Here is a 26,787-nt window from a genome sequence, read left to right on the forward strand (position 1 = left end):
GTTGGACTAGATGACCCTTGGGTCCCTTCCCACTCAATAGTTCTATGGTTCTATGGCCATGAAGTACAGCCACCGCCGCCCCCCACACTCACCCTGCAGTTTGGCATTCAGAGTGGGCACCCCCCCCCCCAAACCGTGGACCTAAGGGGATGCCGGTTAAGGAAGGGTCCCAGATTGGCATGACCCGAAGTTGGACTTGTGTGTCGATGAATGAATCACCGAACGCCTGAGGCTTGAGCCTCCCCACCCCACCCCCCAGGTCAAAATTGCATCACCAAACCAGCCTTTGATAAGGAGCATAAGAGTCTCGCCTGCTGGATCAGGCCGATGGCCCAGCATCCTGTTCTCTTTGGGGAAAGCAGGGAGCAGGATCAGAGCACAGGAGCATCTATCGTCTGCAGTGTTTTACGGCACAACTGGTGCTTGGAAGCGTTGCTGTCTCTAGCTGCGGAGGCCGAGCATAGCCATCCTGGCTAGTAGCCACCAATAGCCCTCTCCTCCATGGAATTGCCCTGCATGTTGGTGGCCATCTCTGCCTCCTAGGGGAGAGAGTCCGATAGTTTGACTATGCACTGTGGGAAGGAAGACTTTAGTTTATCTGTATTGAATCTCCCAGCATGCGGTTTCCTGAAGGCTGATCCCTGGCAGGGCCTTCGTTCTCTCTCTCCCCCAAAGCCGCAGGTGGTGGTACTATGAGGGCACCAAAAAATGCCCAAGTTGTCATGAGTTGGAAAGGTGGCCCGTGCTCATAGGTTTGTGGGGTTGTTGTTTGTTAGAGGTGGGGGCAGGGGAGACCCAGCAATGGACTATAGGGATTGATGGGGTATTTCTCAGGTGCTTTGATGTCAACAGAATGGTGTCCTCAAAATGGTTGGTTTCTGGGAGCTCCCATAGTAAAGAATGGAAGCTCTTAAGTCTGGCATAGTGATGTCAAACTCTACAGGCACCGAGGAAGCCCCCAAGCCCACACTTGGACACCATGTGTTTAAAAAGCATCATGATACCACTTTAAATAGTCGTGGCTGCCCCCCCCCAAAGAATTCTGGGAGCTGTAGTTTATTGAGGGTGTTAGGAGAACCCTATTCCTCTCACACAACGAATCCCAGAGTTGTTCAACAATCAATCCGTCTTCTCGGGGAATTCTGGCAACTGTAACTCAGCGAGGAACAGGGGCTTCCTCACAACTCTCGGCATCGGTACAAAACTACAGCTCCTAAAATTCTTTGAGGGAAGCCGTGGCTGTTTGCAGTTGTATTATAGTGATTTTAAAATGTATGGAGTGAATGGGAGCTGGGTATATTTAGCCTGGAGAAGACAAGGTTAAGGGGTGATATGATAGCCATGTTCAGATATATAAAAGGATGTCATCTAGAGGAGGGTGAAAGGTTGTTTTCTGCTGCTCCAGAGAAGCGGACACGGGGGAATGGATTCAAACTACAAGAAAGAAGATTCCACCTAAACATTAGGAAGAACTTCCTGACAGTGAGAGCTGTTTGACAGTGGAATTTGCTGCCAAGGAGTGTGGTGGAGTCTCTTTCTTTGGAGGTCTTTAAGCGGAGGCTTGACAGCCATCTGTCAGGAATGCTTTGATGGTGTTTCTTGCTTGGCAGGGGGTTGGACTGGATGGCCCTTGTGGTCTCTTCCAACTCTATGATTCTATGAATGTGACCCAAGACCAAGACCTTAAGTTGGCATCAGCCGAGATGGTGTCCCCAAAACTATAAATATGTGATTCCAGAGAAATTGTGCCTCGCTGAATAATGCTTTTCTGTTCTTCCTCCCAAAGCCCTGGCCCATTTCCTACCCCCCTTTCTCCTGTTACCACCCCATGATGGCCCGCCCCCCATTTCTTGTCCTTCTCCTCTTCTTCCTCCTTTCCCTCCTATCCACGGCCTCTTCAGAGACCCACTATCAGCGGGGGGACCCAGTGATGCTTTACGTCAACAAAGTGGGACCTTACCACAACCCCCAGGAGACCTACCATTATTACCAGCTCCCCGTGTGCTCCCCGGAGAATATCCGCCACAAAAGCCTTACCTTGGGGGAGGTGCTGGATGGAGACCGCATGGCCGAGTCGATGTACGAGATCCGTTTCCGGGAGAACGTGGACAAGAAGGTCCTCTGTGAAATGAAGCTCACCCCTGAGCAGGTAAAAACCCAACCAGAAAATCTTGGATTCCAAGATCTGTTTAATAGAGCTGGTGTTTGCCGCCTGGGTTCCTGGTTCAGCGGGACATCCCTAATTTGGCTTTAATGTTTGACAGCTGATTCCTGTTATTGTTTTCAGAGTCTGGTATCTCCTCTTCTGATCAGCTTGGGCTGCAGGATATTGGGGTGTGTGTGTCTTATCCCTGGCTCTGAATCTAACCTGGATGTTGTTGGGTTAGAACATCAAACCTGTTAAGCCAGCACCCTGTTTTTAGCATGGCAAACAAGATGCCTATGGGAAGCCCCCACAACAGCACTCTAAATTCAGGGGCATCCTGATTCTGATGGTGGAGATAGTAGACGTTGGTAGCCTTCCACAAATTTGTCTAATCCTCATTTAAAGCTGTCTGAGTTGGTTGCTGTCGCTACACCTCGTGGGCAGCAAATTCCATAGGTTCGGAAACTTCAGCTAGTGCAGAATTCAGTGGCCAGGTTGCTCACTGGAGCAAGACGGTTTGAGGATATTACACTGGTCCAACTGCACTGGCTACCAATTAGTTTCTGGGCCCAATTCAAAGCGCTGGTTTTGATCTATAAAGCCTTAAATGGCTGAAGACCACAATACCTCAAGGACTGCCTCTTTCCATATGAACCTACCCAGACCCTGAGATCATCTTCTGAGGCCCTCCTTTGTGTGCCTCCTCCTTGAGAGGTCCGGAGGTTGGCAACACGAGAACAGGGCCTTCTCTGCAGTGGCTCCCCATCTGTGGAATGCTCTCCCCAGGGAAATTCGCCTGGCGCCTTCATTATAAACCTTGAGGTGCCAGGCAAAAGCATTCCTTTTTAACCAGGCCTTTGGTTGATCCAATATACATCCTATGCCCTTTTAAAATGTGTTTTCTTTTGGGGTGGTATTGAGTTTGTGCTTTATTTTTATTATGCATTTTGTGGTTTTATATTTATATTTATTCTGCGAACCACCCTGAGACCCCTGGGCATAGGGCGGTATATAAATTCAATAAATGAAATAAAAATAAAATAGTTTATTTGTGCACTCTCAGATTAGAGGCAAATACTGAATCCCATGCATCCTGGATCAGTTTCCTTGCATCTCTTCCTCGGGCTTTTGAAATCTCGGGAAGGAAAGCAATCGGTAAGACCAAGCTCAGTCAGTAGAGCATGAGTCTCTTTTAACCTCAGCGCCGTGGGTTCGACTCCCATGTTGGGCGAAAGATTTCTGCATTGCAGGGGGTTGGATGACCTTCAGGGTCCCTTCCAACCCTACAGTTCTGTTACTCAAGCGCCGTTTTGGGTGTGTCGGTTCCTCCCTCCTCCCGTCCTGACTGCTTCCTTCCTCTCCGGCAGGTGGAGCGTCTCCGGCAAGCCATCGAAGAGTTATACTACTTTGAGTTTGTGGTGGACGACCTGCCTCTGCGCGGCTTTGTGGGGTACATGGAGGAAAGCGGCTTCCTGCCCCACACCCACAAGATCGGCCTCTGGACCCACCTGGACTTCCACCTGGAGTGGAACGGCGACCGCATCATCTATGCCAACGTCAGCGTCCGGAACGTCAAGCCCACCAGCCTGGACGATGTCCGCAGCATCCTCCCCGTGGCCCACACCTACAGCGTCCGCTGGTCCGAGACTGCGCTGGAGCGGCGAGGCGACCGGCGAGGCAGCCGCAGCGGCGACGACGGCTTCTTCCCCCGCACCTTGGAGATCCACTGGCTCTCCATCATCAACTCCATGGTCCTGGTCTTCCTGCTGGTGGGCTTTGTCGTCGTCATCCTCATGAGGGTGCTGAAGAACGACCTGGCGCGCTACAACCTGGACGAGGAGGCCTCCACCTCGTCCTCGGGCGACGACTTCGACCAGGGCGACAACGGCTGGAAGATCATCCACACGGACGTCTTCCGCTTCCCGGCCTTCCGCAGCCTCCTCTGCGCCGTCCTCGGGGTGGGCAGCCAGTTCCTAGCTTTGGGCACGGGGATCATCGTCATGGCTCTCCTGGGCATGTTCAACGTCCACCGGCATGGTGCCATCAACTCGGCTGCCATCCTGCTCTACGCCCTCACCTGCTGCATCTCCGGCTACGTCTCCAGCAACTTCTACCGCCAGATCGGGGGCGAGCGTTGGGTCTGGAACATCCTGCTCACCACCAGCCTTTTCTCCGGTGAGGCCCGGCGGAGTTTTTAGTCCTTGTGCATCGGGGCAAACTTTGGCAGCGAGAGGAACCTTCCCTTGGGGGAGAGAGCTCTTCGGCTGCCTCTCCTTTGCCCAGAGGATTGGGACAATCTGGTCCCTCTGTAGATCTTCCTTCTATACATTTGGATCTTGCTAGTCCTTGCTAGTGCATAGCTGTCAACCTTTTCCTTTTTTTAAGGGAAATTCCCTTATTCCGAATAGGATTCCTCGCAAGAAAAGGGAAAAGTTGACAGCTATGTGCTAGTGGCAGTCTTCACAAGTCTCCTCTATGTTCCCCACACCTGTCTTATTTTTTCTTTGGCGATCACTCGTAGCCAAGTAAGATTGTCTCCCATAAACACGGTCTTAACAGTGAGTCCGTAAGTGACTGTGGAGGTCAATTCTGGATCCACACGTCCTTCCACAGTGGGGACATTGGTTTCCGGGCAGGAGTAGATCACGGCGAGGGTTTGCCAAGCATGCCTTCCTCTTAGCATGTTTATCGCTTTTGTCCTGAGTTCGAGCGTCTTCAAAGCCCATGACACTTTTGGTAAAGACTGTTCTCCGATTGGAGCGCTCGCAGGCCAGTGTTTCCCAATTGTTGGTGTTTATACTACATTTTTTTAGATTTGCCTTGAGAGTCTCTAAACCTCTTTTGTTGACCACAAGCATTACACTTTCCACTTTTACGTTTGGAATAGAGTAGTTGCTTTGGAAGATGATAATCAGGCATCCAAACGACACGACCAGTCCAACAAAGTTGATGTTGAAGAATCATTGCTTCAACGCTGGTGATCTTTGTTTCTTCCAGTACACTGGCATTAGTTTGCCTGTCTTCCCAGGTGATGTGTAAAAAATTTCGGAGACACCGTTGATGCAATCTTTTGAGGGTTGTGGTCTAGGGCAGGGGTGGACAGAAGGTATATTGCTATCTGTTGATGGATCTCTGGTGGTTTCAAGCAGATCAGCAAGGATTTCTGATTCACAGTTGTGTAGCAAAAAAATCTCCCCTCCCATTACATTGCTGCAATGAAGAAAGTTGCCGGGGGGATGAGGGGATGACCTGATGTGGAATTTTGTGGGCGGGAGGCCTGTGAGCTCAGTTCAGTTCCTCTGCTGGATAATTCTGTTGCCGCGCGTTGCGATTCATTCGCCCCTCATGAGGACTAGGAGCATGCTGCTTTTTGTAAAACGAGAGCTGATTTCTCAGGGGCCGTGTTAGATCTGTGAGCATTAAACACCCGTTTGCAGATAGTAAACTCAGTCCTTTACAGCAGAACGCAGCAGAAGTAACTGGTTGGAATAGTAACATCAAGGGTTTAATCTATAAAGCAAATAACGAAACGACAAGATGACTCTCACATCCATCTTCTTCAGTAGAGGGAGCAGAGCAGAGAGGGAGGAGACATTTAAATAGTTCCTATACTCATACATCAATTAAGTAATTAAAGGCAACCCGCAACGCAGGGGTCATCAACCTTTTTCAGCCATGGGCCGGTCCACCGTCCCTCAGACCATGTGGTGGGCCTGACTGTATTTTGGAAAAAAATATGAACAAATTCCTATGCCCCACAAATAACCCAGAGTTGCATTTTATTTTTTAAAGAAATTTATTAAATTTTAATAATACAACAAACATAAAATACAACAAACCACTACAAAAACTACAAAAAAAGACAAAAATACAAATACAAAAATACAAAAAAGAAACAAAACTAAAAATCTTAACAAACACTTATTTAACTATTCTTATAATATTACTCACATCCTCTCTTTCTGCGTTCATTGCAAATCCTCTTCAGTAATTTCATAACATTATATAATCATCATTCTCATCTAATCTTAATCCTTATAAACATAAAATACTAATATCTAATTCTTATTTCCTATCTTAAACTAACTAATTTCATAACCGTAACCTTATATATCCTCTAATTTCATTCTCAAATGTCAATCTTTTCACGCTGTTTCAAATAGTCTTTAAATTTCTTCCAGTCCTCCTCCACCGCTTCTTAAATAGAAGGACACATTCTACTCATGTAAAAACATGCTGATTCCTGGGCCGGATTGAGAAGGCAATTGGGCCAGATTTGGCCCACGGGCCTTAGGCTGCCGACCGCTGCGCAACACTATGCAATGTGAGAATGAGACATTACAGTACTAACAAGATCCCCACAAAGGAGCATCGGTGGGGTGGGGGGAGAGGGAGGGCAGCGGGTCCGATTTGCCTGAGACAGATACAACCCGATACTTGTTGCTGACGCTGCTGTGTGTGTTTCTCTCTCCCTGCCTTTGCCCAGCTCCCTTTTTCCTGACGTGGAGTGTCGTCAACTCGGTGCACTGGGCCAACGGCTCAACGCAGGCTCTGCCGGCCACCACCATCCTGCTGCTGCTGACCGTCTGGCTGCTGGTGGGCTTCCCTCTCACCGTCATCGGCGGCATCTTCGGCAAGAACCGGGCGGGACCCTTTGACGCCCCCTGCCGCACCAAGAACATCGCCCGGGAAATCCCGCCCCAGCCTTGGTACAAGTCCACGCTGGTTCACATGACCATTGGGGGCTTCCTCCCCTTCAGGTGAGAGCCTGGGTCTCCGGCCGCCTCCGTCCTTCGCTATCCCTCCTGGGCTCTGAGCTGCCCACTTTAAGGGCAGGAGGCAGGTGGAGTGACTCCCCGGGGGAGAAAGGGGGCAGCGTTTGGGACTTTGTAGCTTGAAAAAAAACCAAGGACGCCCTCCCCCCTTTTTGATGTTTTCATAGTTTCCATTTTTTTCTGTTAATGCTTTAGTAGAAGTTCTAGTTACAGGTAGGTAGCCGTGTTGGTCCGCCATAGTCAAAACAAAATTTAAAAAAATTCCTTCCAGTAGCACCTTAGAGACCAACTACCGTAGTTTTCGCTCCATAGGGCGCACCAGACCATAGGGAGCACCTCGTTTTTAGAGGAGGAATTTTTTTCCCCTGGGTTTCCTCTTCTGAAAGCCCTGGTTTTTTTGAGGATCAGCTAAAAGTTTTGCAGCTTTTTTGGCAAAGGGGGGAAAGCAAAGAGGAAAAGCCCCGTATTTATGGGGTTCAACTCACATTTCTGCAGCTTCTAAAGGAAAGGGAGCCTTTTCTACAGTTTCCAGACAGATAATCTAATCAGCCAGTCACATGTCGCTGGGGAAACAAACAACCTTCCCTCTGCAGCACATTTAACAATGGAGGCCGTGGCAAGAGGGTGGGGCTGAAAGGGAGCTGGGGACTCTTATCTCTCTCCCGATCTCTTGCTGATCAGCTGCTGAGCGGGGTCCTTTCAACACCCTATTTTCTCTTTGTAAAATAAAAAGCACGATCCTCTTTTGGCCCCTGGGCAATTCAGCTCCAGGGACCACCATTCGCTCCATAAGACGCACAAATATTTCCCCTTACTTTTTAGGAGTGTCTTATGGAGCGAAAAAATATGGTAAGTTTGTTATTGGTATGAGCTTCCGTGTAGCTGAAGAAGTGTGCATGCACATGAAAGCTCATACCAATAATAAACTTAGTTGGTCTCTAAGGTGCTACTGGAAGGAATTTTTTTTATTTTGTTTCGGCTTCAGCAGAAGGCAAACTTGGCTACTTCAGAAGATAGAATCACAGAATTTCATTGTTGGATCTGAGCTATCCCGCAGCACCTCAGGGATCACTCCCAGCAACTTTAAAAGTGCAAATATAGTATTGCAATAAGCATAAATACGGCAGTATGTGATACTGGTTAATTTCTGAGATTTCAAATTCCTCCGCTCAAACCGTTAGGGCCCCTGAGAGCTTAACTCCCAAGGCCATGTAAGTAATTGCTTTTTAAAAAAATCTTGTAAGAATTACTAATAATTATTGGAAGCAGTAGCCGTGTGGAGACTAGATACCAAGCAAGAAAACTTAAAACGACAAAGGTGGGCGTAACTCCTGGTACAAAAGCGGGCAGGGACGCTGTTTTATCTCTCTCTCCCCCCCCACCCCCGTTGCCGCCCCCATATTAAAGTAACCCACAAGAAAGGGCTAGGAGTCTCTGCGCTTAGATGAACAGAACACGCTCAGCCCCATTAAGAGGCTACCACAAAAAAGAAGACCCGGATTGCTTGCAAATTAAAACTTTTGTGCGTGTTGCGGTACGTTTACCCAGCAAACTGAATCCGGGCCTCAACCCCCAAATCTATAGGGACAGATTGGAAACTGCTTGCTTTGATTCCACTGAAGGAGGACGCAGGAGCCCAATTCGATTTGGCCATTGATCTTCTAAAGCGGGGGGGGGGGGATCTCTTTTTCTCTCCGTCCCACCGGCGGCCAATTTGGCGCTTGCCCAAGTTTGCAAATCTGGGGGTCGTCCCTGCTGCGTGTTGTGGGGTTGGGGGGGGTAGAGGAGGAGAAGCAGCAGCAAACGAGAAAAGCCAAGTAGAAAAGCCACTCTAACTTGGAGGAAATGATTGTTTAATAGACGGTGGGTGTTTGTATCAACCAATGGTTTTAAATAATTACATCTCCTTCTAGTACGTGACTGGCCGATGGAAAACCGGAGGTCCCTCTTTGGGAATGTTTGCTGATGTTTCTACGCTTTTGTTTTCTTCGTTTCCTTTCCCTTTTTCCTCTCTTCTTTTCTCTCTTGTATCATCCTTTTCCCTTGCATTTTTTTATTATTGCGTGTGGTGGGGCAGGGCAATGTCTGGTTCTCAACCCCATGATACGTCACCAGCTGAACACGGCAATATGCCGATATATCACGATGTCTGAAATAAGGATGTGGGGTTATGCAGGGTGTGGTCCCCCGACTCAGGGTTAAAGAGCAGCCAACACACCAATGAGGAAAGGTGATTCTTTGTTGCTGAAGGACCCTGTGTGAGAGGCAGGGAAGGGAAGATCTCCCAGGGTGGGAGAAGAAAGGCAAGCTCCCAGGTGAGAGCTAGGAAAGTTCACCTTTTTTCTGTGTGGGACTAGTTGGGATCTACCTATAAAGGAGGGTTTATACTCTTCCCCCCTTTTTCTCCCTCCCTTTATTTTTTGTTTTCGTTTAGATTGGTTTGTTCTTTTCTTGCGGATAAATAAATGAATAAAAATGAAAAGACAAGTAGGAGGTGACCTGACAGAGGTTTGCAAAACGGTGCGTGGCACAGGCAAAGCGCTCAGAGAATGCTTTCTTACAATGCCGGAGCTCGTGGGCATCCCACGGAGCTAAACATTGGAGGCCGCCCAGAGTGGCTGGGGCCACTCTCTTTTTGGTTTTTACAGTCGTACCTCGGAAGTCGAACGGAATCCATTCCCGAAGTCCGTTCGACTCCCAAAACGTTCAGAAACCAAACCACGGCTTCCGATTGGTTGCAGGAAGCAGCTCCTGCAGCCAATCGGAAGCCCCGTTGGACTTTCGGGTTCCAAAATAACGTTCGTAAACCACAACAATCACTTCCGGGTTTGCGGCGTCCGGGAACCAAAACGTCCGGGTTCCAGGGCGTTCGGGATCCAAGGTACAACTGTGATTACTTGGTTTTTCGGATTAAAATTTTGCAGTCGTGTAACAGCACGATTCCAAGGAATCTCCTGGACTTCCACCCTCCCCTTTGTGGTTCCTATTGTTAATCATTTCCTCCTGCGTCTTTTGCGATGACCCAAATCTTTTTACGTCTCCATTGTGTCCAGAATGAGGGGGCAACTCAGACGCGTGAGGTACAAATATGCTTATTGTTATCTTTATCATTATTATTCCTGGCAGCGCCATTTCTGTGGAGCTCTACTACATCTTCGCCACGGTGTGGGGCCGGGAGCAGTACACCCTGTACGGGATCCTCTTCTTCGTCTTCGCCATCCTCCTCAGCGTCGGCGCCTGCATCTCCATCGCCCTCACCTACTTCCAGCTCTCGGGCGAGGACTACCGCTGGTGGTGGCGCTCCGTGCTGAGCGCTGGCTCCACCGGCCTCTTCATCTTCCTCTACTCCGTCTTCTACTACTCCCGCCGCTCCAACATGTCTGGCGCGGTGCAGACGGTGGAGTTCTTCGGCTACTCCCTCCTGACGGGCTACGTCTTCTTCCTCATGCTGGGCACCATCTCCTTCTTCGCCTCCCTCAAGTTCATCCGCTACATCTACGTCAACCTCAAGATGGACTGAGCGCCCGCCCCACCCCTGCGCTCTCGTTGGCCGGCGCCGGCGCATAGCTCTGCTTCCCCGTTGGCTAGGACAGGCGCTGCTCAAAGGCGGGGCCTCCCAGTTGGCTGGGAGCTCAGCCGAGCTCGGGGAAACCGGGCTTTTTAACGACCCGTCTCTCTCGTTAGCTGGGGTCGGTTTTCCGAGAGCTTCCCAGCTCACCGCAGTGGCGGTTGCTTGATTGCCGGGGAGCAGCAGGAAACGGGATCCATAAGCCCTCCTCTCCTGTTGATCAGCGCAGCTAGTCCATCAGCGAGCCTGTCAATCTGGCCAATTAGTAGGCACTGCAACAAATTTCCTCTTTCTTTCTTTATAAAAAAAAAATTGGTCAAAACTGCAGTTTGTGCGCTTTGGGGTGGGAATTATGGTTTGTTACTCTCTTTAAACGGGTTGAAATGTGACCAATCGGGAGAGCTCTCTTCCTATTGGCTGGGCGGCCTGGTCAGCTGACCAATGCCAGGCTCAGTTCGCCAATCATGCTCCTTCCCTTCCAAAGGGAAGTCTGGCTCTTGGCGGCTGACCAGCCGGGAAACGGTGAAGATTGTTCTGCCACGATTCGCTTCCTTTAGAGCTTTTATGCAATCGGGCGACAGGTCCCAGCCAATCGCATTCAAAATAAAAACTGGCCCCTACGAGGACCGGCAGGGCCGGCCCTGCAGATGGAAATTGCCCCAGCAACCGGCACCACCTTCTCCCTCGGGTTTCCCCCCTCTACGGGATTCTTAATGTGGGAGAGAATTCGCGGGCTAAGGATTGGATAATAGTTTCCTCTGACCAGAGGCCTTTCCAGGGGGCTAGGTTAAAATGGATGTCTCCATGTTGGAGGGGGACAGAGAAAGAGCCTTGTGGGCCTCCCCCTGCAGCTTTTTAAGGACCCCCCTCTTTGCATGTTGTAGGATAGGCTGCGCCAGTGTTTGGGAATCCCCTGTGTTGTTGGACTACAACTCCCATCACCCCCTGCCAGGTTCGCCAACGGTCACGGATGATGGGAGTTGTAGTCCAACATCTTCCGGCTTGGAGAACACCGGTCGACCCCTTCAGAAGGGGATCCAGCAAGGGATCCAGCCTCTTCATTCGATTTGTTTCACCAGCCGCCGCCACCTCATGGACAAGGTAGTCCCCCTCCAGTCAGAGGCCTCCCTGCATTGCCAATACCTTTTCTCTCTCTCTCCCTCTCTCCTACATTGCCTCCTTTGTTACTCCCAAGGTGCCTGGGGCTATTATAGTCTGGGTGGGGGAAGAAGCTGTCTCTTCGCCTTCCGCCACAGTCAAGAAAATGCCTATAATTATATATGGAAATTATATATATGAGGAGTTATGTATATTTAGCAAGGATCGAAGCTAGGGTTTTGTTTGGTTTTTTAATTTGATTTTTGTTTTGTTCCAGCCGTTTCTTTTTACAGATCTTGAAATTCAACTTTATTAATTAAAAAGAAAAACCAAAAAACCTAGCTGCAAGACTCTCTGGCGGTCTCTTTATTTCTTTCTTGCATTTATACCCCACCTTTTCCTTCAAGAAGAAGAAGAAGAAGAAGAAGAGTTTGGATTTGATATCCCGCTTTTCACTACCCGAAGGAGTCTCAAAGCGGGTAACATTATCCTTTCCCTTCCTCCCCCACAACAAACACTCTGTGAGGTGAGTGGGGCTGAGAGACTTCAAAGAAGTGTGACTAGCCCAAGGTCACCCAGCAGCTGCATGTGGAGGAGTGGGGAAGCGAACCCGGTTCACCAGATAACGAGTCTACCGCTCTTAACCACTACACCACACTGGCTCTCAAGGAGCGTTTCAACCCCCATCGTTCAGTCCGGACACTGAGGTCCAGCTCCGAAGGCCTTCTGTCAGTTCCCTCACTGCGAGAAGTGAGGTTACAGGGAACCAAGCACAGGGCCTTCTCGGTGGTGGCACCCATCCTATGGAACGCCACCCCCCCATCGGATGTCAAGGAAATAAACAACTCTCTGACTTTTAGAAGACATCTGAAGGCAGCCCTGTTTAGAGAAGTTTTTAATGTTAGATGTTTTATCGTGTTTTTAATATTCCGTTGGGAACCGTCCAGTGTAGCTGGTGTAACCCAGCCAGATGGGTGGGGTATAAATAATAAATTATTATTATATTATTATTAGGAGATCAAGGTGGCGTACATTGTTCTCCCTGTTTTCATTTTAATCCCAACAACCCTGTGAGGTAGGCCAGGCTGAGAAGCAGTGACTGATCCCCAAGGTCACCCAGTGAGCTTCATGGCTGAGTTGGGATTTGAGCTCTAGTCTCCCAGCGAGAGCTGGGCCATAAAGAAGGCTGATCGCCGAAGAAGTGATGCTTTTGAATTATGGTGCTGGAGGAGACTCTTGAGAGTCCCACGGACTGCAAGAAGATCAAACCTATCCATTCTTAAACATTAAAAAACACTTCCCTGTGCCATCTGTTTGCCTTCAGATGGATCGGGGGTCGGATAACTCCATACACAACATTTCTCCAATGAAAATAGGGACATCCTAAGGAAAAGCAAGAAGTCCCATGGACTGCAAACCTATCCATTCTGAAGGAAATCAGCCCTGAGTGCTCACTGGAAGGACAGATCCTGAAGCTGAGGCTCCAATACTTTGGCCACCTCATGAGAAGAGAAGACTCCCTAGAAAAGACCCTGATGTTGGGAAAGATGGAGGGCACAAGGAGAAGGGGACAACAGAGGATGAGATGGTTGGACAGCGTTCTCGAAGCTACCAACATGAGTCTGACCAGTGGAAGACAGGAGTGCCTGGCGTGCTCTGGTCCATGGGGTCACGAAGAGTTGGACACAACTAAAAACAACTCCCAGGTCTGCCACTCTAACCTCTGCGCCACTACTCCCTCTTCGAACAGTGACTCCTTTAGCTTTCTATATCCTTGTATCGAGGAAAGTATGAGCCCTGGAAGGTGCAATCATTTTCTTTCTGCCAGCTAGATATCATTGCCCAGCCTCCTGAGTGTGTTCTTTGTTGCAGCCATTTGGTCGCACGGGTGTAGCGATCTAGGGTTTGCATATACCTGCAGCAGTGTTTCCTTCTGAATGGGCTTGAGTTTCGCCCAGCAAAATCCTTCCATCCAGCGCTACGTATCTTCCTCACCTTTACACTTGCTGATTGCAGCCCATGGTTCATTTTTTACCCCAATATATTTCTCTACCTCTCCTGGAGGCTCTGTAGGCTTTCAGAAGGAGGGAGATTCAGGTGGGTAGCCGTTTTGGTCTGATGCAGTCAAAATAAATAAATTGAATTTTTTTTAAATTGTCCAGTAGCACCTTAGAGATCAACTAAGTTTGTTCTGGGTATAAGCTTTCGTGTGCATGCACACTTCTTCAGATACACTGAAACAGAAGTCACCAGAAGGAGGGAGGTCTTAATGGTAGAAGCCAAAGATTGGGCGTGAGACCTTAGGAACACAGGAAGCGGCCTGATCCTGAGTCAAGACCACTTGTCCATCTAGGTCGGTATTATCTGCCCTGATCAGCAGTGGATCTCCAGGATTTCAGATGGGGAATCTCCCAGCCCCAACCAACCTGGAGGTGTCAGGAATCTTAATTGCATCAAAGCAGTTGCTGTAACACTGTTTTGGTGCAAAGGAACAAATAGGTATAAAAGGAGAATTCCTGGATGCCAGGGTCAAAGTTTGGCGCAAGTACTCTTTGGCGAACCCCAGCAGAGATTTAATACGCGGCAAAACGAGTTGCGGAAGTATAGGCTCTAGAAGCTTAAGATGCGAGTTCGAAAGGTTTTGCCTCTTCCCACAGCGCAGGAGAAAAGGACCACAATTTGCAATTTTAATGAAACACACGCAGAAACAGAATTGTAGAGACCGATACTGGAGAGAGAGGTGATGTTGCAGCTGGGGCAGACTAAGGCGTCCAGTTCCACCACTGCAGAGGCACCATGCCCTTTTTCTTTTCTCTGCATTCCTCCCACTGGTCATTCCTCCTCTGGTCACTGAATAGGAATTCGTTCATTCCCCCCCCATATAGTCCAGCCCCCCACAAGGTCTGAGGGACAGTGGACTGGCCCCCTGTTGAAAAAGTTTGCTGACCCCTGCCCTAACCTACAGCTCAGGGGTCAGCAACTTTTTTCAGCCGTGGGCCGGTCCACTGTCCCTCAGACCTTGGGGGGGGGCGGACAATAATTTTATTTTGGGGGGGTGAACGAATTCCTATGCCCCACAAATAACCCAGAGATGCATTTTAAATAAAAGCACACATTCTACTCATGTAAAAACACCAGGCAGGCCCCACAAATAACCCAGAGATGCATTTTAAATAAAAGGACACATTCTACTCATGTAAAAACATGCTGATTCCAGGACCGTCCGTGGGCTGGATTGTGAAGGCAATTGGGCCGGATCCGGCCCGCGGGCCTTAGGTTGCCTACCCCTGCTATAGCTTGTTTAGTTTATATGTAAATCCAGCACTGAACAGGACCTATCAGAAGTCCAGAGATTTGGGAGAAATCTCGAAATATGCAGATGTAATTAGGATGGTTATAAATTAATATTTGTAAAATCAAATTAAAAATATTATTTTAAAAAGCTTTTTTTTTTAAACCAACTATAAACATGAATAGTTTAAAACAGGTGTTGGTCTGCCATAGTCAAAACAAAACAAAATAACATAAATTCCTTCCAGTAGCACCTTAGAGACCAACCAAGTTTGTTCTTGGTATGTATCTGAAGAAGTGTGCATGCACACGAAAGCTCATACCAAGAATGAACTTAGTTGGTCTCTAAGGTGCTACTGGAAGGAATTTTTTATTTTTTTAATTTGTTTTAGTTTAAAACAGCGAGCGTATATTAAAACAAAACCCGCCCACAGATTCAGGGCAGAGGGTGGCCAGTCGGTCCTCCCAGGGCAGCAGGGGGCGCCCGAGGCGCAGGCAGCACGCGTGGCGGAGCCCCTCTGTCCCCCGGAAGCGGCCGTCTTGTCTGCTCCACATGTGCTGGGAGTTCTTTAACCAACAGCTTCTTGGGCTTCGCCTGGCAGCTGCCTCCCTTCGCCTGTGGGGCTGAGCCTTCTCCCCCCCCCCCCATCTCTCTCTCTTTTTGGGGGGTGGGTGGGCCGGATTTCCCCTCCCCGTCCTCCTCCTCTTCCAGCCTGTCCATCCCTAGTGGGGCTTCCCCTCCCCTAACAATCCAGGGGTCTCCCTGCCCCACTTTTCAGTGGGGCTCCTTCCCCCCCCCCTGTAACTTTCCCCCCTCCCTCGTGTATATATATATCTCCATATACATATCCTTCGCCTCCCAGCACAATGGCGACCGAGGAGCTGGAGAAGATACTGTCAGCCTTGCTGCAGCCCGACAATGCCGTCATCCAACAGGTAGAGCGGGGCAGCAGGAAAGTGTGGGGTGGCTGCTGGGTTTGAAAACAGCATAAGGATCCAGGCATTTCAGTGGAAGTAGGGTATGTGAAATCGAGGTGGGCATGTTAGTGGTTAGGGCTTGGAACAACCCAAGTCTTTAAAATGAAAAGAAAAGGAGAAAAAAAAAGTATTATTGTAGTGTAACTTATGAATCGCCTGTTGTTATTTTTTGCATATCTCTCTCAAGGTGCCACCCAAATAATAGCCTTAGAAATAGCACACGAAAGACCTGGAGGTGTCATTTCAAGAGCTGTTGCGAAATGAACCCTCAAGGCAGTGACCACCTCACCCGACTGGAAAAACTCGTCCAGGCAAAAAATAATAATATATGTTGTCAGTTGTTTCTGGAAAGCACAGATAGTGGGCGCTGCTGTGCAGTCACTAATGGGATTTTAATTCGCATGCTTTGATTACGGGTGTTTGCATGTTTGTGCAACTGGCATTTGCGCTTGTAAGCTGCTTAGCAGACCATGTGGGCATCAATTAGACCCTTTAAAAATGTGGCTCTTTTCTAGTGGGGGAATGTTATTGGGTTGTTGTTTTTATCTTGATTATATATGTTGTGATCTTCCCTGTTTAGGGGAGTTTTTAATGACTGATGTTTTAATGTATTTTTAATCTTTGGTTGGAAGCCGCCCAGAGTGGCTGGGGAAACCCAGCCAGATGGATGGGGTATAAATTATTATTATTATTATTATTATTATTATTATTATTATTCTGTGAACCGCCCTGAGACCTTCAGGTATAGGGCGGTATATAAGCTCAATAAAATATTAATATTAATAATAAATAAATAAATATTAAGTAGGATAGGAATGGGGGGGGAATGCTAATAAATAGGGGAGGGCCGGGTTTTGGATTGGGAGTTGTACGTTGAGGTCCAGCAAGATGCAGAGAACTGATTCCCAATGCTCCTTCTCCAAGTCAGTTAGTGGCGCTGTGGGTTAAACCACAGAGTCTAGGGCTTGCTGATCAGAAGGTCGGCAGTTCGAATCCCTGCCACAGGGTGAGCTCCTGTTGCTCGGTCCCAGCTCCTGCCCACCTAGCAGTTCAAAAGCACGTCAAAGTGCAAGTACAGTAGATAAATAGGGACCGCTCCAGCGGGAAGGTAAACGGCGTTTCCGTGTGCTGCTCTAGTTTGCCAGAAGCAGCTTTGTCATGCTGGCCACATGACCCGGAAGCTGTCTCTGGACAAACGCCGGCTCCCTTGGCCTATAAAGCGAGATAAGCGCCACAACCCCAGAGTCGGACACGACTGGACCTGATGGTCAGGGGTCCCTTTAGCCTTAACCTTAGGACCCCTAGATCTGAAACCCCTCCTTGTCTATGGACTCAGGAGCTGCCACTGGCTGGCTGCCTCAGTCATGCTGTTTGTAAAATGGCAAATCACAGCAGCTGCCCCTTCGGAGCTGTTGTGAAATACAAATTCTTAATGTGGAAGCCATTGATTTAAAAAATAAAATAAAACAAAAATAGGTTTTAGGACAAGTTTAGGGCACCCTGCCCCTCTGAGTATAGCGGAAACCCATGTTGCATGAGAAATAGCATGGCATGATTGTTTATGTATGCCACTACTGCCCCCCCATGTTTTGTTAGCCCCAAAATGGGAAACAAGTGAGGTCCCAACTAAAGAATAATAATAGCAATTTAAGCTGATGGAATATGCGCAGCTTGCGGACTTAACATACAGAATAAGAGCGCAAGAAGAACATACGTTTAGAGAAGATTGGAAAACGTTTATTGAATATATTATTACTTATGTATTAAATTTATATACTGCCCTACACCCGGAGGTTTCAGGGCAGTTCACAGGATATACAGTGGTACCTCGGGTTACATACGCTTCAGGTTAAGAACTCCGCTAACCCAGAAATAACGCTTCAGGTTAAGAACAGAAATCGTGCTCTGGCGGCGCAGTGGGAGTAGGAGGCCCCATTAGCTAAAGTGGTGCCTCAGGTTAAGAACAGTTTCAGGTTAAGAACGGACCTCCGCAACCAATTAAGTACTTAACCAGAGGTACCACTGTATGGGAAATAACTGTGTAAACCTGAAAACATTGGCAGCATTGAGATAAACTCAACAGTGTAAATTAAGTTTTGATGGATGTACCGGTAATAGTGGAAGACTGAATGGTTTAGTTTACGTAAAATATGCAGGGATTTGCAATATGCAAAATGAACCCTAGAAAGAGAAGAGGGGAAGTCATTGATATTTTAAGGATGTTAAAAGCAGTACAAATTGTAAAACAGAAAATGTAATAAAAATTATATAGAAAGAGAAATGGCACGGCTATACTCTGCAGAGACTGGACTGAAGCTTTGGGTCGTGACGCAGTGGGTCAGTGCATCTGGCTGTTGACCAGAACTTTGGTGGTTCGAGTCCCCCCAGGGACGGCGGCGGGCAGGATCCCTGCATTGCAGCGGGTTGGACTAGATGACCCTCGGGGTCTCTTCCAACTCTGTGTTTCTTCCTCCTCAGGCTACGGCCCAGTTGAAAGAGGCCCTGAAAAATCCTTTGGCGCTGTCCCACCTCTGTCAGGTGATGTCCTGCTCTCAGAATCCTCAGGTAAGTCCTTGCAGGGCTTAGCCCAGGGATGGGGGATATGGGGGGTGCCTTCATGGGCCACAAACTCCCCACCCCCCAACCATTGGGTGTGCTGGCTGGGGATAATGGGAGTCCAACAGCACCCGGAAGGCCACAGGTTAAGTACCTCAGGATCAGGCCGGTGGCCCGTCTAGTCCAGCATCCTGTTCTCACAGTGGCCAACCAGATGCCGGTGAGAGAAACCTGCAAGCAGGATTCGAACACAGGAGCACCCTCCCCTCCTGTGGTTTCCAGCAACTGGCACTCAGAAGCATCGCTGCCTCCGCCGCCGGGCTAAACCTTTTTTGTTGAGAGGTGCCGGGGCTTAAAACATGCTGGCAGGTGGTTGCATCAGTTTACCCTGGGGCTCGTTCCTGCAGAGAAAATATTTGGGGTTCGTTTAAGAAAGCCGAGGGTTTGCTCTATATACTCAAATAAAGCAATTTTTCCCTCGGGGAATATTTCCTAATATTTGGAGGGTGAAGGGTTGGTTTTCTGTGGGGTGTGTGCCCCTATGCGTGCGCCCCTTTGAAATTTTGTAACCATGGCTAAGGGAGTGTCCCAAGTGCGCATGCTCAACGGCGCTAGCCTTGTGGCTAAATTTTCTGGCGGCAGCAGTTATGCCCCCGAGTGCGCCCTCTATGCCCCTCCCCCAAACCATGTTCATATCCCTTTCGGGGAGCTAATAGCAGCAGTTTTGATAACCATGTGATTTTGGTTGCTCCTTTGGGATTTTATTGTCTGCTGGGGCTGTATGTGCACAAACTCTCTTTAAAACCTAATTTGATTTGTTTTGATGGAACAGGACGGTAAGCTACATTAGTACCTTGGTTCTCAAACTTAATCCATTCTGGATCCGTTCTGGTAAAAATTAAAATTAATTTTTTCCCCTTACCTGCACTGATGATAGTAATTGTTTGGATGGGGGGGCTTTTATCCATTTCCACAGTCACACAATCAGTCAATCAATCAATCAGTAGTTGAACTGAGTTCCACACAGTCACAAAAACAAATTGTAAGAACTCTGGTTCGTTGCTCATGAGTAACCAGCCGATTCCGTTGCCACTTTTTATAGTTTTATTGTGCAGAACTATTTACAGTGCAGAGCTAACAAATACACGTCCGTATCATCTATCAGCAGAATCCGGGAGTGCCCCGTTCCGGTTACCCCCCCCCCCCAGCAAAAAAGACGCGGGATGTGGAATCTCCTCCTCCTTGCCCTATGTGGCACCCCTCTGCACAATTGGGGTGGCGGAAGTGGTGTGGCACTCTCTGCACCCGCAGGGCGTAAGGGCTCTCTCACGTCCCTAAAGCCTTCGCTGCCCGTTCCCTGAGAAACCTCCCCTTCCCCACTTGAGGTCTCATGGCTGCCCCCACTGGATGAAGAAGTGCTGCTCCTCAGGTGTTGTCGGGGCTCTCTGTAACATCCCAAACCCCTGTCACCCCCACTGCGCTGTGCCGAGGGCAGTTCCCTGACACAAATTAACTGAAAAAGCCTCAAAAACAAAAACGCAAAAATAAATAGCAAAAACAAAAGCGCCAGACTTAATCCATTTGACTTCCGAAATGTTCGAAAACCAAGGCGCAGCTTCTGATTAGTGTAGGTGCTCCGGAAACAATAGCTGACAGCCGCATTGGACGTTCGGCTTCCGAAAAACGTTCGAAAACCAGAACACTTACTTCCGGGTTTTTGAGAACCAAGGCGTTTGAGAACCAAGGTACCACTGCACTTTAAAAGTCTGTGTGTGGGCCCAAAGTTGAGATGCGCCCACTTAGAATAGCCAACTTATGGGACCCAGATAACCACACGGTTGTGCGTAGCTCGTGCAAGCGAGCCAGTCTGCACACCACACCACCCTGCCCCCTGTGTCCTTACCGTCCTCTCACTTTTGCCTCTTGTCTCCTGCACCCCCAGATCCGGCAGTTTGCCGCTGTGTTGGTGAGAAGGCGCCTAACCAAACACTGGCGGAAGATCAGTGCAGCCGACCAAGACATGTAAGTCTGAAGGAGGAAGGCCTTCTGGGGAGTGTAGAAGGTAACGACGGGTGTGTGGGGGGGGGCTGACTTGGAGCGGCTCCTGGTTCACAACTCACTCCCTTTCCCAAGCTAAAATTTAACCCCGACCCTGAAATCCTCTCTCTTCCAGGCTCAAGACGCTGGTGCTGTCCACCCTGCAGAAGGAAACAGAGTGAGTGTTCATGTGGACTAGAGCCTTGTGCTCAGGTTTGTCAGCTGAATCTTGGGAGAGGAGCCATAGCTCAGCGATGCAGGAAGTCCCAGGTTCCGTTCCTGACATCTCCATTTCCCCCATTTAAAAAAGAAATAATGGGGGGGGGGCAGGTGAGATGGAGACGAAATTTGGAAAATTCTGCCCATTGGTTTAGACCACCCCGGGCTCAATGGATTCGTAGCTTAACCTGGATCAAGGCAGCTTCCTCTGTACCTCTGAGAAGTTTTGGCCAGCCAAAAAAGTGTTTTGCATGCATGTGGTAAGCCACAGAGAGCTGACCATGAGCTTGCAAGTGCGCCGGCTGTGCGCCGTTAAATCCTGCCTGCCCTCACCTGCCTTCGCCAGGCTGGAAGAAAACTTTAATGTGCGAACCAGCGTTTGTGGTTTGGTTTCCTCCAAACCTGCCACGAGCGGAAACCACAGTTTTTGACTGAACCGCTCCAGGTTTGTTTTGGGGGTGAAAGACACCCACCTGCCCTGGTTTGCTGGAGACCTCAAGCCAGCACAGTCAAACTTCAGGTCCTGAACGCCTCCGTTTCGGAACGTTTTGGCTCCCGAACACCGAAAACCCGGAAGTAAATGCTCCAGTTTTTGGAACGTTTTTCGGAAGCCGAACGTCCGACGCAGCTTCCACTTGAGTGCAAGAAGCTCCTGCCGCCAATCGGAAACTGCACCTCGGTTGTTGAACATTTAAGAAGCTTCCGGAATGGGCTTCCGGAACGGATTACGTTCGACAACCGAGGTTTGACTGTCGTTCCATGGATTGGGGGTTGTTCCATCTGAGAATATGAAATGCTTTTCCAGTCCTGCCAAAAGGGATGATTGGTGGTATCTTTTGCGGAGAGGGGAGGGAGGACCACACCTGATTGATTTTGTGTGATAAATCTTAAATCAGCGATTCATCACCCGCGGTGGTTGCAGGGAATAGGATGGTTTTGTTGGGAGGTTAGACATGCAGGGGAGAGGACTATCGATGGCTTTGGCCCATTTTCGTTCAGTGGAACCTCCAGGTCCAGTGGCAGTTCACCTTTGTATATACCAGGTGGCAAAAACACGCAACAAAGGTCTGTTGTTATCACATCCTGCTTTGTGGGCGTTCCCTGAGGGTGGGGGGGCCCCTGTTTGGGCACTATGGGAAACGGGATCATGGGCTAGATCCCTCTCTGGTGCAATACAGCTGGGTGGTATCTTTTGCGGATTAACCCACTGCTGCCGTACGCTGGAGGCAGTGCGCTGGGTCTCCCGGGGAAAAGGGTTTGGTGTGGAGAGAGACTATATATATATTTTTCCAAATCATGTTTATTAGGGTTTCCAATACAAGCTCATAGAAAAATTCGTCTTGCGAGGCAGCCTTCCGCTAGTGAATGCCTTTCCTCTAGCGAGTTTTTCGTCTAGCGAGGCATTCGTCTAGCGGGGCAGCACTGTACCTCGCTCATCTGGCCGGGCCTCCCCAGCCACGTTGGGTAGCTTCCAGCAGGATATTAAAAAGACGATAAAACATCAAACATTAAAAACTTCCTTAAACAGGGCTGCCTTCAGATGTCTTCTAAAAGTCTGGTAGTTGTTTATTTCCTTGACATCTGGTGGGAGGGCATTCCACAGGGTGGGTGCCACCACCGAGAAGGCCCCCTGCCTGGTTCCCTGTAACCTCACTTCTCACAGGGAGGGAACCGCCAGAAGGCCCTCGGAGGTGGATCTCAGTGTCTTGGCTGAACGATGGGGGTGGAGACGCTCCTTCAGGTATACTGGGCCTTTGAGGCCGTTTAGGGCTTTCAAGGTCCATACCAACACTTTGAATTGTGCCTGGAAACGTACTGGGAGCCAATGTAGGGTCTTTCAGGACTGGTGTTATGTGGTCTCAGCGGTCACTCCCAGTCCCCAGTCTGGCTGCCAAATTCTTAGCCTCTCTTCTCTCCCCCCCCTTCCCCAAATATCTTCTTTTCCAGCCATAAGGTCTCGCTAAGTCTGGCCCAGCTGGCTGCCGTCATTCTGAAGAACGAGAAGCTGGAGAAATGGCCGCAGATGCTCCAGCTCATCCAGCGGGGGGCGCGCTCGCAGGACCCCACCCAGTGCGAGGTACGGTGGGGGTGGGGTGGGGTGGGGTTCGAGGGAGCCGGTGTACAGGACTTCCGGGTCATCGATTCGATGGCGCACGAGACTCGAGTAAATACGGTAATGAGCCCTGAAGGGATTTTTGCACCCCCTTCTGGCCGCAGGTGGGATTGCTGCTTCTGCATTCCGCCCTGGAACTGGACCCCGAGGTGTTCGCTCCGCACTTCAAGGAACTCTTGCGCCTCTTTCACCAGACGCTCAACCAGCGCAAACAGCCAGCCACTCTTTACTACACCCTGCGGAGCCTCAGCACCATGGTCCCTGTGCTGGGCTCCGACGAGATGGTGAGTCCGTCGCCATTTCTTCTTTTCTTTTTAATTTTAATTATGGTTTTCAGATTTATACATGATACATTTCTCTAATTTTACAATCATTTTAACATTTCAAAACTCAACTCCCTTCACCCTCTTTCTGCGGTTCCTTAAATTTGTATTTAATATCTTCTGCGTATCCTAATTCATTTAATTTGCTCATTTATTCATCTACTTTAAATATACACTCTTATAAAAGTGCAGGTTATTGCAATAATGCTGCCAATGTTCTTATCTGTTTACAATTTATCTGTAAATATTCAATAAACCATTTCCATTCTTTTATAAAACGTTTGTTGCCTTGATTTCTTATTCTTTTGGTAGGTTTCGCCATTTCCGCATATTCCATAAGTTTTTGTATCCATTATTCCTTCGCTTCTTTCCATTTTGGGGCGAGTAGCATTCTTGCCGCTGTAGTCGCATACATGAATAAGTTTCTATACAGTTTCGGTAATTCTGTCCCTATAATTCTCAAAAGAAAAGCTTCTGGTTGTTTTGAAAAGATTATTTTAAACATCCTTTTCAATTCATTATATATCATTTCCCAGTAAACCTTAACCTTAGTACAAGACCAGCACATATGATGAAAAGAACCTTCTTTCTCTTTACATTTCCAGCACGTATTTGACTTGGATGTATACATTTTTGCTAATTTACTCTGTGTTTGATACCATTGATATATCATTTTCATATACCGTATTTTCCGGCGTATAAGACGACCCCCAACTTTTCCAGTTAAAATATAGAGTTTGAGATATCCTCGACCGCAGATTCTCCACCCGGCGTATAAGACGACCCCCGACTTTTGAGAAGATTTTCCTGTATTAAAAAGTAGTCTTATATGCGAGAATATACAGTAATTTTCTCTTAGACCATAAGATGCTGTAAATTTTATATCCATATTCCACAGTCGTTCCCATGCTTCCATGTCTATATTAGGACCAATATCTATTGCCAATGTATCATTAGGTCTGCCGCTATTTCTTTAGCAATTTTTCAGTGTACGAGGGTTCACCGTTTTGTTTCTTAATTGTCTCCTGCTCTTCCTTCCCCTCTCAGAGTCTGATGTCTTCTATGATGCCCAAGGTGATTGCAGCCATCCGGGAACTGATCTCTGTTAATGAGGTGGGTGCTCTGTGTGTGTGTGTGCGAGAGAGAGAGAGAGAGAGAGAGAGAGAGAGAGAGGGGTACTTTGCTGCTCTATGTTTCAGAGAATAATAATAATATAATAATAATAAAATATTATTATTATTTATACCCCACCCACCTGGCTGGGTTTCCCCAGCCATTCTCGGCGGTTCCCAACAAAATAATAAAAACAGGATAAAACATCAGACATTAAAAACTTCCCTAAACAGGGCTCAACAACTTTGGCTTCCTAAAAAAATGCAACTCTGGTCCATCCTCCAATGACAATGGGTAGATCACTGTCGGGTTTCTTTATACTGTGAGTAGATTGCAGACTCTTGGGAGCTGAACGTCCCTGTTTTATTGTCTTTTCAATATTCTGTTGGAAGCCGCCCAGAGTGGGGTGGGCAGGATAGAAATAATTTCTCCTTCTCCTTCTCCTTCTCCTTCTCCTTCTCCTTCTCCTTCTCCTTCTCCTTCTCCTCCTCCTCCTCCTCCTCCTCCTCCTCCTCCTCCTCCTTCTTCTGTGATTCTACGTGGACCCAGGGGTCTGACCTTGCGAAAGGCAGCTGAGCCCATCACGTACATATGACCTGTGTACCAAGATTGTTTGCTTGCTTGCTTGCTTCTTAACTGGCCTTCATCCTCGGGTTGCAGCCGTAAAGTGCGAAACATTTTGAAACAATGAGATGTCAGGCCTTGTGGCCTCCGTGTGTCGCGTGTTTGGCATTCGATAGCTCTCCGATTTCTTTGTTTCTCCTCACTCCACAACCTTTTTATTTTTATTTCTTTGTATATAATTTATTTATTTTCTGTTTTACAATTTAAAATACTCATTTTAAATCCTCAAGATATCAATGACCCAAGATATCAATGACCAACCTTTTTTAGACCCACGCTGGCGAAGTGATGGAGGTTTTCGACGAGCTCATGGAGACCGAAGTGTCCATCATTGTGCAGCATCTCTCGGCGGTCGTTGGCTTCTGCCTGGAGGTCAGTGGGCGGATGCGCCTGTCCCGGCTCCCCTTCCTCCCCTGCGCTCTGGCTCCCCCTTCAGGTTGGAGCCGGAACTGAGCTTCGGAACATGGACCAAAATCTCTTTCCTCGCACCCAGGTGGCCTCCAACCAATCGCTGGGCGACAACCTCCGGGTGAAGGCTTTGTCTTGCATCAGCTTCCTCATCAAACTCAAGGGCAAGGTCAGTGTGAGCGAAAGAGCGGGGCGACTCTTCCTGGGTTGGCTGCTCCCCTTCCCCACCCGTGCGGGGGAACTTTTCCAGCAGATCTTTGCCTGCGCCCTGACCCTGCAGTGGGCGGGACTGGCACCCTGTCAATCCCCTGGCGTCATGGTGATATTGGGCGATTGGCAGGAGGGTGGTCCCACCCACAGCTGGTGCATAGGCTCAGTCCTGTTTCCGGCCAGGGTGAATTTGATTTAAATCAAATTGATTTAAATCACGATTTAAATCACTCGTCACTAAGACTTGATTTAAATCATTATCATTTTTACAGGAAGACTCATTCTTGCTGGTATCATCTTGATATTTACAACCAGGTGAAGGTTTCGTTTTTGGAATGATAAGTTTTCAGAGTAGTTTTTACAGCTATATCAAAAATTACTGATTTGGTTATTCTATTACAAATACACAGACCGATAATTATGAAATTATTGTGAGGTTTAATAGGTTAACAGTGTATATTTGGGCAACTTTTCTGCTGTACTTTATTGGAAGGAGAAAAACAATCATTTCCTTAATAACAATTTAAACAGCTTATTTAACTAAAACAGTAAAAGTTATAGCATATGTATCCATGTTGGTTAACTGATGTGGTTAAACAATTTTTCTTAAACAAAAAACAAACTTGGACTGAGTTTTAACACACACACACAAACTTAAACAAATCCTTATTTCCTGATGAATAGTGTTTGGACTACAATGAAACTTAAATATAAAATTATCTTTAGAAAGATCTTTCCTCCCAAAGCATTTTATTTTAAAAATCCGAGTAAAATTTAAAAAATCCGATTTTTTTTTTAAATTTAATTTTTTTAAAAATCTTTGATTTTTATCCACTCTACTTCCGGCAGGGTTGGCGATGTGAGACCCCTCTCTCCCACAGAAACCAAGCAGGGTCAAATTCCGCACTTACTGGCTGGGGTGTGGGGAGCTAAATCCTGCTTTCTGCCTGAGCTGCAAGCCTAGCCATGTTTCTGCTTCTGCCCCACCTTCCGACATCACATACGATGTCAGATGTGGGGCCGCTGGGCGTTATTTGGGGGCAGTGCCGGATTTACGCATAAGCTAAACAAGCTATAGCTCAGGGCCCCACTCCCTTGGGGGCCCCCCAAAAAATTTAAAGGGGAAAAAAACCCTGGATGTACATTTCCAAAATATAAGATAAACAAATAAAACAAAACCTACCTACAGCAACAGTGTTTTGTGTTCTGTAGGCTCCTATGATGCAAGTAATGGGCCCCACCTGTTATCCTGCTCCCTAAAATATCACTGGTTTGCTTATTTCTATATATAGGGTGCCTACATTCTGCATGGACTGGTTGCATGGCAA

General features: G+C 48.1%; 2 protein-coding genes across 2 annotated transcripts in view; both read left to right on the forward strand.

Moving 5' to 3' along the window:
• The window catches only part of TM9SF1 (transmembrane 9 superfamily member 1), a 32,146-nt gene extending 20,211 nt beyond the window's left edge, over window positions 1–11,935 (forward strand). The window contains exons 11-14 of the mRNA XM_033170294.1: window positions 1,787–2,149; window positions 3,514–4,321; window positions 6,633–6,906; window positions 10,048–11,935. Of these exons, the coding sequence (XP_033026185.1) occupies window positions 1,787–2,149; window positions 3,514–4,321; window positions 6,633–6,906; window positions 10,048–10,441 (1,839 nt within the window). The 3' untranslated portion in view covers window positions 10,442–11,935. The remainder of the gene's footprint in view (window positions 1–1,786; window positions 2,150–3,513; window positions 4,322–6,632; window positions 6,907–10,047) is intronic.
• A 3,777-nt stretch (window positions 11,936–15,712) lies between these two features.
• IPO4 (importin 4) overlaps window positions 15,713–26,787 on the forward strand; it is a 41,646-nt gene continuing 30,571 nt past the window's right edge. The window contains exons 1-9 of the mRNA XM_033169787.1: window positions 15,713–15,814; window positions 18,335–18,421; window positions 20,355–20,434; window positions 20,586–20,627; window positions 22,616–22,745; window positions 22,886–23,065; window positions 24,152–24,217; window positions 25,112–25,213; window positions 25,335–25,418. Coding sequence (XP_033025678.1) covers window positions 15,746–15,814; window positions 18,335–18,421; window positions 20,355–20,434; window positions 20,586–20,627; window positions 22,616–22,745; window positions 22,886–23,065; window positions 24,152–24,217; window positions 25,112–25,213; window positions 25,335–25,418 — 840 coding nt within the window. The 5' untranslated portion in view covers window positions 15,713–15,745. The remainder of the gene's footprint in view (window positions 15,815–18,334; window positions 18,422–20,354; window positions 20,435–20,585; window positions 20,628–22,615; window positions 22,746–22,885; window positions 23,066–24,151; window positions 24,218–25,111; window positions 25,214–25,334; window positions 25,419–26,787) is intronic.

Source organism: Lacerta agilis, chromosome 14 (genome assembly GCF_009819535.1).
Source record: "Lacerta agilis isolate rLacAgi1 chromosome 14, rLacAgi1.pri, whole genome shotgun sequence".
NCBI classification, from domain to species: domain Eukaryota; kingdom Metazoa; phylum Chordata; class Lepidosauria; order Squamata; family Lacertidae; genus Lacerta; species Lacerta agilis.